This window comes from Pyrus communis, chromosome 3 (assembly GCF_963583255.1).
Source record: "Pyrus communis chromosome 3, drPyrComm1.1, whole genome shotgun sequence".
NCBI classification, from domain to species: Eukaryota; Viridiplantae; Streptophyta; class Magnoliopsida; order Rosales; family Rosaceae; genus Pyrus; species Pyrus communis.
The window spans coordinates 3160803-3175925 of NC_084805.1; the positions used below are offsets into that span (position 1 = coordinate 3160803).

The 15123-nt window shown below is 34.4% G+C and overlaps 1 protein-coding gene across 1 annotated transcript; it reads right to left on the reverse strand.

The window, feature by feature from the left end:
• Positions 1-2000: 2000 nt before the first annotated feature.
• On the reverse strand, positions 2001-7238 carry LOC137730348 (putative laccase-9). Its single transcript, XM_068469411.1, has 7 exons — positions 7140-7238; positions 6690-6841; positions 5841-6085; positions 3987-4112; positions 3036-3627; positions 2394-2749; positions 2001-2140 (listed from the first exon to the last, which is right to left on the reverse strand). Exons 1-7 carry the CDS (start codon positions 7236-7238, stop codon positions 2001-2003), a joined length of 1710 nt encoding a protein of 569 aa, XP_068325512.1.
• Between the last annotated feature and the right edge of the window lie 7885 nt (positions 7239-15123).

The window sequence follows — 15123 nt, forward strand, 5'->3', positions numbered from 1 at the left end:
CCGTCATTGTGGCTGGAGTTGGCCGGAAAACAGCCTGGAAGCCACGGGTGTCCGCCGGAAACTGGGTAAAGATTCAAATGAGTATAACTTCTTCAATACTCAATGAAATTAGGTGAACAAAAAGAAAAGTTGTAGGACTCAGCGAGACGAAGAGATTGATACCTCGCACGTCGACCAACTCGTCGTGGTTTGGCCGGAAATTGCCTCGAAAGGGGCGGTGCTCGCCGGAAAACTGGGAAATGTCTCCGAGGTGGTTTCTTCATGGTTTGACATCCAAAACACAACCACGGGGTTAGAAAAGAGTTATAGGTGTGGGCATGGGTGTGTGTGTGTGTTCTTGTCGGAGGAAGGAGCACCGAGAGGGGGGGAAAGGAGAGAGCACGGAGAAAGAAAGAGAGAAGAGAGGAGAAACTTTTCAGAGAAAAAAAAAAAGAAAAGGGAAAGGGAACCGGGGGACAAAACAGGGGGTGAGCCCCTTGGGCTCACCAATTAAGGTTCAAAAACAATTTTAAAAAGGAAGGTATCCCCCAAACTTAGTGAAAATACAAAATAATACCTATTTTCTTCCGTAAATCCCGGGACGGGTTGTTACATCTTCTCTTTCTCCTGCATATCATAAATGTCCCTTATTATATGATTGTCAATTAAGCATTAAAAATCAATAAAGATTAGTACATATCTACCGTGTACACTCAATTTGCAGAATCATTGGTGTTAAGTCATTGGTGTGGACACACTAAGAGAGTTATATATGTGCTAAATAGTGAGTGAGTTCATTGAACACGATCGAACGAGAACCATTATACGAAAGTTTAATTTACTTTAGTGTCGAGTATGAACTATAGGGGTACTAAGCCAATGAGTCATACAACTCTAGGAGAGAGTAATTGAGTATGGACTAAGGCAAGAGACATCGTCGGCGTTCATGTCAGGGCGCTCAACCATGGAGACAATCCATCTCTTACGAAGATCGATGGAAAAATATAAAGGTATGAAAAAGGATTTACGCATGTTCTTTATTGATTTAAGCTATAAAGGATATGTATGATGAAGCAAGGATTGTAGTAAGAACTCATGAAGGACAAACCGAAACTTTTCCCGTAACTGTAGGGTTACATCAGGGCTCATATTTAAGTCCTTATCTTTTACATTGATAATGGATGAGTTAACGGGACATATCCAAAATGATATTCCTTGGTGTATGCTTTTCGCGGACGATATAGTGTTGATAATAGAACTCATGACGGAGTAAATGCAAAGCTTAACTTTTGGTGGGAAGTGTTGAAATCTAAAGGTCTTGCCTTAGTAGGCTTTGGCCTTTAATCAAAGGTGTTGATTGTTTTGTAGGTATATTTTCATCAAGACGAAGGCGGCAGAAATTTGCTACCACATTCTACCTTTTACATCACCCTTTAAAGATCATCTATGAAACAATTAAACTAGATCTGAAGCTATTAGTCATCTATTGGTTATTCAATAAATAGACAAGCCATGTTTCTCACTCAGACATTGAGATTTTGATAGTGTTAGCTGAACAGTTAAATCAAACGATTTTCTGATTCAGTTGATTCTTTGTAGAATTGATCTTTAAATGTGGTCTAGAAAGTAGGCTGATTTGATCAGCATGCAACATTGCAAGATGAAGATGAAAGAAGAAAAGATAGAACAAAAAGGTTTAAATGAGATGGTTGCTAGCATATTGGGCTAGTACTGCATAAGAATGAGAGCCATGAGTTTCAAAAAAAAAGAAAAAAGAATGAGAGCCATGTAGCTCTTTAAGATGTCACTTTTACTTTTGAAACGAGCTTTTTGCGTGGAAAGATTGATCATAATTCATAAATCAGGCTTAAGCAGTTAAACTACCTTAATGATTTCAGGATGAAGACAAACATATATAATCACTCAAAGGCAAGTACTTGAATCTTACAATTATTCCCACAAATCATAATTAGTACAAAATTCTAAATGGAGATCGATAATAGAAAAGAGAGTCCAAATATCTAAGACTTGGAACAAGGAGGCATATAAGCTGGCGGTGGGCGAATGCTGGTTTCTGTGGTATTTCCATTCCTAACTATGAGCACAGTATCCATTCCCCAGCTGGTATGTCTTTCCAAGTGGCAATGCACAAACCATACTCCTGCAAAATCATAATCAATTAGTTTCGTGGTTGCTCTTAATTAATCACCTTAATACCTCAAACATGTAACGCACGTTACTTTGGTAGCTATAAAACTAAGAGAATGATACTATCACAATATGTATTACCAACCCAACCATATTATAAAATTTTGAGTATTTATTATAAGTATCAGACTATAAAATATGGTTCTCCAGTAGAGAGACCATGCATGTGACGTTGTAACGGGTACACTCAAAATTATATAACTTACCAGGATTATCGGCTTTAAACCTAATGGTTGCCCATCCATTCTTTGGAACTCCAATGGTGTTAACTTCTGGGGGATCAACCAAATTGTAGGTCTTGGGTGATGTTGTATTGTTAAAATTTCCGGAACCAGTTCCGACCAAATAGAAGCTGAAACCATGGAGATGCATTGGATGGTTCTCGGGTGTGATGATGTTGGTTCCTTGGAAGATGATCTCAACTCCTTCACCATATTCGATCATCCTCACCCTCGTCCCAAAGTCCGAATATATTGTGTTGTTACCCACGTCTCCAGTGTAGTTGAAAGGATTAGGCGGATTGTCCGGGAAATTAGAACTGTAAACTCCACTGTTATTTCCCCTGTACAAACGAAGGAAGGTCAAGTTTTTTAACGTTAATTGATAAATATGGAGTTATACTTTGCTGTTTCTCCATTTCTTATGAGACTAGTTACTTCCATCAATCTTGGATCAGAATATAATTAATTTAGACTCCATGGCAAGTAGGATTTCAAGACGCAGCCCATACTAGCAATAAAAATGGTAGCATTAGCAACTGTCATAATTGAAATGGCAAAAATAACCATCATAATAGAAATATTAAAATCACCAATAATTGTTTTATTGAAGAAAAATATTGTACGTACCAATAGTATGCTTGCAGTACATAAACAGATGGAATCACGAAACTGATATTGTTTAAGCTTGCAGAAAGTGCATTATTATTCGGGCCTTCACATGAAGAATTAGCACAAATTCTTTCATTCATTGCAATAGTTATAAAGATCCTGGAATGAATTTCCAGTGGGACATCAATAGGGTGCTCTTTGCTTGCCAAGGCCCTGATTTGCTTAGTGAAGTTATCAGCAGCAGTTGTATCGGCTTCCGCCGGAAGAGTTGGAAAGGGAGTGATTGATGGGATGCTGTAGTTGCCGTTATATTGAACAATTGCACTGGTGGTGCTGTTGTTATGTGTAACATTAGTTCCATCCATAAAAGGATGAGAAGCCATGTAATACTGGCTGGGAGGTTGGTTTGCGGTTACTAAAATGTCCATGGTTTGGCCTGGAGTTATCATGATGTAAGTGGTGTTTATAGGTTTTATGTATGAAGCATCTTGTGCTACGACTGTGAGGGTGTGGTTCGCGATGGCGAAAAACTGTTCTTCGTTCATCACGGCGTTGATTACCCGGAGAAGATAGGTCTTACCGTAATCAACCATCCATCGGTATGTTGTCTCTGCATGCAACACAAAATCCATTAATTAGTACTTGTTTTACACAAATCACTACAAACCCTAACAGATGATTCTTGTGAAACTTTAGGTTGGTAGCAGAAACAATTTATGTTTAGAAGGAATCAAAACACTTAACACTATATCAGCTGTTTGGAGTTTAGAGACTATTCATGAGATGACGTATTCTTATATTTGAATAATGAACTTGGTGTAGAGAGTATATGGCTTAAATTTACTTGCGAAGACCAAATAAAGCTAAACTTACTTTCCATGCAATGCATATATATATATATATAGAGGAAACATTTAAAAGGAAGGGATCTCCATTTTTTTTTTTTAAATGAGATTTAATTAGTCTTACCATTGGAACAACTATACAAATCTCCGGGTTGTCCGTTAATTGTGAAGGCATCTGAAATATTTGGTTCGCCACCTGTTGCGAGAGCCTCTTCCATTATTTCCATCACATCCCCCTTAAACCATGATCCTGCCAAGTTAGATACTTAGTTTTAATGTATATACATGTGCAATTTAATATTTATAATTTACGTACTCTACAATAAATCCAATGGTACAACTGTACGATGAAATAATTTTGCACCACAAGGCCACAATAGTTGTTTATCTTTTGCAAATTGGAAGTTGGTTTTTTATTGTTTACGCACGAATAATGCTAAAAAAACTAAATTTTAATAAAAAATGATGTGGTTTTCTATAATTGGATTATTATTTAAGTATTGGCTAATATGCTTATTTTCTATTGATGACACATCATTTGGTTTACAAATTTGAATTAAATTTTTTTATCTACCTAGCATTACCCTTTACACAGTATGGAAACTTGCAAAAAGGGAAAGGGAATGCGTTCCAGAGTTTCAAAATACAACCCGTTTTTGTCTTTTTACTTCTCAATGCACATCACGCATAATAAGTTTATGCTAATATTGAAATACTGACAATTTTGATTCCGTATATGACACCACAAAAACACTAATAAAAGGCTTTTCTAGTTTTTGTTTTATGGAGATATTTTTCGTATATCCGGTAGATAGACAAATAATATGCTATTCTGCTTATAATATATTTTAAAGTTGAACATATACGAGAAAATTTAGGTTTACTATAAAATAAATGATGATGATACTTATTACTCTATTTATCACCATTAGATAAGTTTAAATTTTAAGATATATGCAGCTAATAGACACAAATCTCATAATTAAACTCACTCAGTGATAATAAGTATAATGGTAAGCGTTATTATAATCTGAAAGTTATAAGCAAAAGTGTATTTATAACATAATTGACAATATTGATGATGTATAATACAAAGTATTTCTTTTCTGTGATATGAAACTCATACTACAAACAATATCAACCACGCAAATTACGCAAGAAAGACTAGAATTAACGACTTTTGGATGTTTTCTAGTAAAAAAAAATTATTAGAACGATGCCTTTTCAACGATGAATATAAAGAAAAACAATGAGAGTCTCTTTTGGAAGGTTCTATGGAATAAACAGTGCACGTGTTACATCTAAATCCCGATTACGTCATTCTTTGAATCATGTGATATTTTATGGATTTAGATTCTCTCATGAGTTTAAAAGGCTGAGCCTCCTGAGCAAAGCATATGGGCCGTTGGATCAAAATTCAACGGCTACAAACAAGAGAATCCTTTAAAAGTTATAATAATTGTAGTCGTTTGATCAAAATCTAATGATCCGTATGTTTTGCTCAATAGACTTAGCCTCCTAAGCTCAAGAGAGGATCCAAATCCATATTCTATAACAAAAATGATGAGACCTGATAGTTCTGATGACTACTTAACCACCAAACCATAAAGTATATACCAAAGTAACGTGGTGGTTGGAAAATAAATAAAATCTTTTCATTTTACATTCATTAAGTTATTTAGGCATATAAACTAATCACTTCCATAATTTCAGATGTTCTCGAGTATTGTATTTCGGATTTACCTATATTAAAAATAAGATTTGGTAGGGTATATGCATTTATTTATTACATGCATTATTTAATGGTCACATATGCAACTCAAAATGGAGAATATCATATTTAACCACAATTTTATGTGCCTAAAGTATATTAAGTAATTGCATGTATTGTGATCAATCCACAATTTTATGTGCCTAAAGTAACACGGTTATAACTAAATAATTAAAGAATTAATAGATATGAAACTAATGAAAGTACCTAGAATAACTGTTTCCTGTGCATCTGGTGTTGCAAATGGATAAGTGGTGCCGGCAGCCGGTAAAATAACAATTGCACCATGGACGGTGGCACGTGTCCAGTCACTATGAGCATGCCACCATAATGTTCCTTCTTCACTAGAGAATATAACTTCGTATGTGAAGTTTGTTCCTGGTTGAATAGGGCACTGAGTGATGTTTTCAGGTCCATCGGACCATGGATTTCTTGGGTTCTTCACTCCATGCCTGTACAAATTAAACAACAAATTGAGCAGTGAATTATGTGTTTACTTATAAAACAAAAACAAACCAAGCTAAAAGCCATATGCATATACAAATTCCTTTAGGAGGATGCACAACAATACACACATGCATTAAAGCTATTGGTGGGAACTCAAGTAACGTATACAAAAGTCAGAAGACACAAATTTAAGGTGTTCCTTCACATCCATTGCTTCAGTCTTTTTATTTTCTATCGAACAATATGTTTACATTAACTCGAGGGGAAATGAAATACTAATCAACTTACTATTTACGATCTCTCTCTCTCTCTCTCTCTCTCTCTCTCTCTCTCTCTCTGTTTGAAAAAGAATGCTACTCAATGTTCATTAGCCTTAATGAATCTAAATTAAAAACGCGCTTAGCTAGCTTAGCTGTCAATTATCACTATGATTTTTCCACCGAGCTTATTATTCATCATTCTTTTTCTTTTTTGGTAAGTATCCACCAAGCTAAGCTTTCTATCTTTCAACTACAATGACTCTTGGTCAATGTAAAAAAAAACAAGCACGCACTCACACACAGAGCTAGCCATGGGCTACGACTAGGGGAGGCTGCGAGAGAAGTTTACCAGTGAACGGTGACCCCGTAATTTCCTTGGTTGTGGACATTGATAAAAGCGGTGTCTCCTCTGTCAACAGTGATGGTTGGTCCCGGAAGGGTTCCATTCACAGTTAAGATGCTCTTTGTGCTACAAAGCCTTGTAAAATTTGTTTCTTGCAGCTGCGAGATATCAGCAACGAGCCAATAACACATTCACGATGAGTGAAATACCCAGAAAAGATCCGATGTTATATATTCATCACAAGAGTTGAAACCAAAAATAAAAAACGTTCCCAAATTACCATGCAGAAAATATGAAGTAAAGACATTTTTTTTTTTAAATACAACCACATATTTACAGTAAGGGTGAGACAATAGGGCAAATGATATTCGAACTCAGCTTCTACTATAATCAAATATATGACCTCTCAAAATCAAGACAACAAGTTGGCATGCAGTATATGTAGCAAGCACTTACAACGAAATCATAATAGTGGATAGCGCCATTAGCCTTGCTCAGGAACATAAACCCTACAAGAACTAAGACCAGGAAACCCACGTTGTTACAGTTCCCCATTTTCAGATGTTTGTCTGTAAACTAACTTCCCACCCTGTGTCCTTCAGGTCGCCCTTGAGATGTTGTGCGAGTTGGATCTCCGCTCGACTGCAATTTATAGAATAAGACTTCGTAGCAATTAGTTGCTTCTTTGATTAGTAGACACGACTCCTTCCCACTTTTTTATTTTTCCACTTGATTGAACATATCACATTACGTACCTAACAAACAAAAAAATAAAAGAAAACCACAAACACATGAAAAACGAAGTATAAAATGACCTAAGGGAAAACATAGGTGCTGAATCAATGCAACTATGCTTTGTTGGTACTTCGTATAGGCACTAATACTTGAATTCCGCACAAAATATGTCATGTATGAGTATGATTCTCTCCCCTCCTATTTTCATGCTCTTCTCTCTGCTCCTCTTATTTTGTATTTTTGTCTTGTTGTCTTTATAAAAAGATCAATATAAGATGTTAACGTGGCTTAATCGTAACAATTCAAGTATGAGGGAAGGAAAAGAAAGAAAGATTAGGAGGGAAGAAAATCCTCTTCCATTTTTCATATCAACCTAAAAGTGATATGGCACACTAACAAGACTAACAATAGTCCAGTAAATGCCAAATCAAATAACTAGGATAGTGACAGGGTAAATACGTTACCCTGGTATTGCACGAAGAAGTTAATGATCCAAAACATCTTGTTTTTCCCTTTTTTTTTTTTGTTTTTCGTTCCATTCCTTAGTACTTGCCTTTTGTAACGCGCTTTGTTCTTTTACATCTTATTATCTCTACTAATTAATAAAACACGTATTATCGATCAAAATTCTACGAAATTACCAGTTTAACCATCTAATTAAAACAGAACATGAATAAGAAATATGAGGTGAAAATGTAATTTCACACAACCAAATTTTGTTTTTTTTTTCTTCAAAGCCTCACATACATGTGATGTTAAAATACCTCCAATATAAAAAATTAAAAAAAAATTAAAAAATTAAAAAAAAACCAAAAACAAAAACCTTCTACTCCCCCCACGTTCTCTCTCTCCCTCTCTCCTTCTCATCTTCTAAAAAAATGTGTTCATACACATAAAATGTGTAGGTAAATGTTAGTTTACTTATAATTTTTATTCCTTTTTAATTTTTAAATATTTTTTATTTAAAAAAAAATTTAAGAAATAAAGGAAAAAACTAGCATCTACGTGGGTATTTTTGTTTTGTTAGTTTAGATTTTTTTTTAAAAAAAATTAAATTTTTTTATTTTAAAATCCTAATTAGAGGAGAGTATTTTGGAATAATGAATAATTCAACTTTTGTCTTCTGCCCTTCTATATATATGGACAATATTGTTTCAATCCTTGTAATATAATTTGTATACTTTTTTCAAGTGATGCTATAATATGGATTTAACACATTTTATTTATGAAGGTGTTGTTGAGAGCAGAAATCACGCGTTGGAGATCCTTCCCATCCTTCCTACTTGAACTGTTACGATTAAACTACGCTAACATCTTATATTCATCTTTTTATAAAAACAACAAGACAAAAAACACAAAGTGAAAAGATAAGAAAGAAAAGGATGAAAATAGCACGGAAGAGAATCTTCCTCCATTTTCGATATCAACGTAAAAGTGATATGACACACTAACAAGACTAATAGGGGGCGTTTGTTGCGCCGGACTATCTCGGACTGGATTAGCTTAAAGGACTAAGCTGGACTGGCTTAGACTAGACTAAACTGGACTAACTTAGTGGAGCGTTTGGTGCAGTATTGGACTAAGAAGCTGGATAATAACAAATTCTAATATTATTTTATTTAATATATAAATTATTAATATTTTATTATGATCTTATCTTTTTCTCCATCTTTTCCTACCATTTCCGTCTCACTCTTTTCCTCTTCTCTCATCGTCCCACCCTCTCCCTCTTTTTTTCCTCTCACACCTCTCAATTCATGTCTCTTTCTCATTCCTAGTCAAACTCTTTATTGATTCCAGTCTCTATTTCTCTGTCCTCCCTCCCTCTCTAGCTATGCGTTGTTCGAACGGAACCTCACGGCTCCAATTTTCCCGAGGAGTTGCAGTTTGGCCAACCCTCATTAAATTGAATGAAGTTAGCACCGCCAAAAAATTCATCACCATCCCTGGACCGAGATTTTAGCTTTGCATGCTCGAATTTGTCATGGATTTGAAGAAGCCCAAACAGGCCGAGACTTCCAGGCCATTTTCCGGCCACATTCGACCACATGTTGACCTCGATTCAAGTAAAATCATAATCTTGTCACTCCCAGCTTCAATTTGGTATATTTTATATGAAAATTGGTTGTGAAATGGATCTGAAAGAGAGTCGGGAAGTTAATGATTGATCTAGGTGACCGGCGATGACGAGGAGTTTGTCGGGAGTGGTCATTGAGCATGACAAGGACGAGAAATAGAGGATAGTCTTAGCTAGTCCCATGGTTATTGGGGGGTATCACTAAGACCTCTTAGTGAAGGGTTTTGTCCATACTAGTCCCCTTTAGTCTCATTAATGTTAGTCCCAGCATGGAACAAACACAGTATTGGACTAATAGCTAGTCCAGTCCAGTCCAGTTCCAGTTAGTGAGGGCAAACAAACGCCCCCATAATACTCTAGTAAATGCCAAATCAAATAACTAGGATAGTGACAGGATAAATACGTTACCCTGCTATTGCACGAAGAAGTTAATGATCTAAGAACATATTTTTTTCCCCTTTTTTTTTTTTTTTTTCCCCATTCCTTAGTACTTGCCTTTTGTAACGCGCTTTGTTCTTTTACATCTTATTATTTATTTATAATTTTTATTCCTTTTTATTTTTTAAATATTTTTATTTAAAAAAAAAATTTAAGAAATAAAGGAAAAAACCTAGCCTCTAAGTGGGTAGTTTTGTTTTGTTAGTTTAGTTTTTTTTTTTTTTTTTAAATTAAATTGTTTTATTTTAAAATCCTAATTAGAGAAGAGTATTTTGGAATAATGAGTAATTCAACTTTTGTCTTCTGGCTTTCTATATATATGGACAATATTGTTTCAATCATTGTAATATAATTTGTATACTTTTTTCAAGTGATGCTATAATATGGATTTAACACATTTTACGTATGAAGGTGTTGTTGAGAGCAGAAATCACACGTTGGAGAAAGAATGGACATTGTATATTTGTATGTACTTACAAGTTTTTAGGCTATATAGCTACTCTCTATATTGCCAATGGATTGTGGTGAAACTCCAACTTTCATGTTGTTCTACGTGTGAAACCAAATGGTCACACATGCTTCACATCATCAAATTTGTTTTGTTCATGTGTTAGACTTAAAAATCATCACACATTTGCAGGTGTAGAATATATATGTATCCTATATTGAGTAAAAAAAAAAAACCTTACGTGTACTTATAAATAATTAAAATACTCTCCATATTATCAATTGATTTTATGATTAAACCCTAACTTTTCATGTGCATATTTGAGATTAATTTGAACAAGTTTGAATAGCGACCTGCTAATCCTTGGCTTGGACTGCAATGTAGCATGCATACATTCTTTTACCATGAAATCACGTGCTTCTTGATGAAGATCAATTTTGGCAGTTAACCTACTCCTTGGCTTGATTCGAGTCCAAAAATATATTCTCTCACACATATTACCTGCTCCATTAGCGTAATACATTAAACATTATAATTACATATCACGGTGTAGCGAAGCCAATTTCTTTAATGATAGGCGTGTGTGTCTATATATATATATGTGTGTGTGTGTGTGTGGAAGCCTTTAAAGGAAGGGATTCTCATTTTTTATAAAAATGGGGATTAGTTATCCTACAACTCGAACTTTAACAATCCGAACAATCTATTTTTTCAAGTTGTACCTCATAGATCATCCTTGCAAAATATTAGCCAAATCGGAAATATTTAAGACATCTAATTGGATTCAAAGAAATGAACGAAAACTTTGTTATATAAGAAACAATGAAATTTGATCTTGATAATTAAATAAGCAAATGATTTCGGATTGAATTGAATGTTTGCAAGGATCATCTATGAATCGAGACTTACAAAATAGACGGTTCGCATCGTTGAAATTCGATGTGAAGTGGGTCCCACACCTAATCCCCATTTTTTTCAAAAAATGGGGATCCCTTGCATAAAGGGTATATATATATATAGAGGAAGCCTTTAAGGGGAGGGATCCCCATTTTTCACAAAAAATGGGGACATCCTCTTGATCGTTATATTTGACTTTAATGAAATTATGTGGTTGAGATTCTATGGTTTGTGATTTAATCTCAACCACAGAATTTCATTAAAGCCAAATCTAATGGTCAAGAGGGTGTCCCCAATTTTTTTTTTAAAATGGGGATCCCTTCCCTTAAAGGCTTCCTATATATATATATATAGGAAGCCTTTAAGGGAAGAGATCCTCATTTTTTTTTTATAAAAATGGGGATTAGTTGTGGAGTCCACAACACATCAAACTTTAACGATCCGAACCGTCTATTTTTCAAGTTGCACCTCATAGTTCATCATTGCAAAGTATTAGCCAAATCGGAAACGTTTAAGACATCTAATTGAGTTCAAAGAAATTAACGAATACTTTCTTATATAAGAAATAATGAAATTTAATCTTGATAATTAAATAGGCAAATTACTTCGGATTGAATTGAATTTTTGTAAGGATGATTTATGAAACGAGACTTACAAAATAGATGGTTCGTACGTGGGAAAAAAATACCTGTATATATATATATAATGCGTGTGTAATGCATTATATTAACACAACCAAGTCTTACAATAATCAGGGATATTACTAAAAGAATGTCTATCATGAATTTAAAACTCAAAAATAGACGACTCTGGTTACGGCAGAAAATCATATATACCAGGTCAAGCACCGACAGTTTGGAATAACAACCATTTGGCCGGTTGTTATAGTTATTGCATTCAACCTAAAACTACTTAGTACTACTCAAGTCAAAAAGACCATATTGTATTGTTTGTACTCGTCAGTTAAAGCATTTCCTCTTTGGCGCCAAATATTTGCCCGGCGAATCTTTTTATGGCCTACGAACTATGTTCGTCATCTAAGAACTTTTACTCAACCCATGTTGTTGACTTATTTTGCCTTACCACTGGCAATGTTCGTTGTGTAAGTGAAGGTTATCCGATGAAATTTTGTTCATTGCCTGAAACTTTGTAGGGCAACCTCAAATTTTTGGTAGTGATGTATTTTTTTTAAGTTCAATACAATATCGTGCCAATTATCAAACACAAGTGACACAAAAAATGTACATGTACATAACCAAATGAGAGAAAAACCGAAAAGATAAGTCAAGATTTTTTTGGCCTTCAGTTGTTTTATATTTTAATCCATATGGTGTATAATTTTTTTTCTAATGAATTATTCAAATATATACTTGATTAAGATTGAACAAATTAAGGTTCTATATACCATAAGATTGGAGGAATCAGTTTTATATATGCCCTATTACCTATATTGAGTACAAATGGAGAAAATAAAATAGAATTTTATACACGTGCGCATACCGCGCTGTAATTAGAAATGGTTTTTCACACGCACATGAGCGCGTGCAGAAAAACGTGTGCATGTAGAAATGTTAGTATTTATAAATACAAATGCAGTAAACTCATAGTGGGCTTCATGAATTGAATCAAATGGACCTTTTTAACTAAGTGGTAGAGTCATGTATAATGATCAAAACTGTTCATTTTGAGGTCATCCTTAAGGCTATATTTGGATGAAATATTTTCAAGCTTTAAGGGATTGATGTCAAGTTATGAAGCAGTGGATCATAAAATGTTATATAGAGGAGATTAGAAAAACCCTCATGACTCATGAGCGAGTTACAAAAGCATGTAAGAGAAATTTGTAGATGCCAATTAGGGATTAGAAAATCCCTCTCATATGCTTATGTAATGCTTATGAAAGGTTTTTCTAATCCCTTATATGTTGCATTTTCTGGTTTATTCCTTAATAATATGGCATCTATCCCTTGAAACTTGAAAATCCTCATCCAAACATAACTATAGGATTCGTAAAGAACAAACTATATTGAGAATCATTTAGTTATTTGGTTAGCAATGCACACTATTTGGATCATCTATTTATTAGTTAACCGTACTAAATGATTACCTATTTTGTATTATTTCCTTTTTTCGCATAAATGAGCCTTAAAGAGTGAAACTCGCATTGTGAAAAGAATGAATCTTATATTTGTTTGTGTTTTTAAGTAGTTAGGCTACTTTTAATATTATCAATTATTTTTATGATAGAACCCCAATTTCTTTTATAATATCAAAGCATATTGATCATGTGTAAATTCCAACAACCACATGTATTCTACGACACCTAATTTGTGTTGTCCACATATTAGGGTTCAATATTCACCACATGTGAATGGGCATGTTGAGAATATGAATCTCACATCGAAAAAGGAAGAGACCTAGCATGTACACAAAAGAAGTTAGGCTATTTCCCATCTAGTCAACTAGTTTAAGATGAAGCGTCAACTTTTTTCAAATAATAGCGAGTCATATGATTTTATGGTATTGTCTAAAATATAGTAACTGGTACCCTTTATTTAAAAAGGGTAAGTAATCCCTTTATTTTAATAAAATTATTAAGGGGCCTCATGCAATTTCCAATTATCAGTATTCACTTTTTAGGCTCCATACCTTCACGTTGGATGGTGTCACTACCAGGGACAGAGCAAGAGATTTTTTTGAATGAAAGCATCCTAAAACAACAAAATAATATTAAAAAGTGCATACGCAGTATATATATTAAACGAAATATTTATATGTTAATCCATAATGTTTTGTGTGCAATGGTACTTTACAATTTTCGTCCATTTGCATAATGTTTTAAGAACAGTCCAATGTTACTAAATATCTCTTTCCCTTTATGTAACCATGTTATAGTTCAATTAGACAGAGAATTCATCACAATCCATATGGCTAATTTTTATTTATTTTGAGTTTCATCTTGATAGCTACCAATTAACGTATAGCTTAACACAGAGATGCATTAAACAAAGAATTATCAAGAGAAATGAAATGATATCCACACACCTCTTTTATCCTTCTAGGCACACATTTGTTTATTTTTTGTTCATTGATTTTCCTTTAATTTATTCAATCTAGTGGCTAGATATATAGGGAGAGAAGATGGGTGTGTGAAAATCGTTTTCTTTAAAAAAAAAGGCCAAATCGGATAAATGATCATCGTGGTGATAAGGTAATCGGAAGATGGTCCCCATGGTAAGAAAATTATTGTTTAAACCCTCGTGGTGTTAGTCCGTTAGCAAATTTGATCAAAAAGTGATTTTTCGTTAAATGTCCGTTAAATACAGGGGTAAAAATGAACACCTCCTTCCTTGTCTCTCTGCTCTCTCTCTCTTTGGAATTTGTATTTTCTTGCCTGAGGCCATCATTGGCAGCAGCCAGAACTTGAGGTTCTTCAAATGATTGTGAGCACTTGAGCTTCTTCGGAATTTGACAGCAGCTGTTGATCTACTCTGACTTCTGTCACTAAACGAGATTGAGGGGCTGAAGAGTGGCCAAGAACGAATGCTTGCCGCTTGCTGGATTAGTAGAGTTCTGATTTGGATTGGGCCAGACTCCAGAGTTTTGAAATTGGATAAAAAGTTTTATTAGCTTGGAATTTTGAATTCTTACTGATCATATTCAACAATGTCCTGTCTAGGCTAAAAAGTTTGTAACCTGTAGTGAAAAGCGGCTACCTTGATTATGCTTTGAATTTCAAATACTAGATTGGTTATGCTTTGAATTTCAAGTACTAGATGTCACCTCCGGCTAATGCACATTGCGTATGTATGACACGAGATTTGAATTTCTAATTGCATAAATAT

Excerpts from the sequence above, each read along its gene's own strand:
- LOC137730348 (XM_068469411.1), bottom strand. The coding sequence starts at position 7,238 with ATGGGGAACTGTAACAACGTGGGTTTCCTGGTCTTAGTTCTTGTAGGG. Across the intron at positions 6,086-6,689 it reads TACGGGGTCACCGTTCACTG|GCATGGAGTGAAGAACCCAA; the intron begins GTAAACTTCTCT and ends TAATTTGTACAG. Across the intron at positions 3,628-3,986 it reads TTTGTATAGTTGTTCCAATG|AGACAACATACCGATGGATG; the intron begins GTAAGACTAATT and ends TGTTGCATGCAG.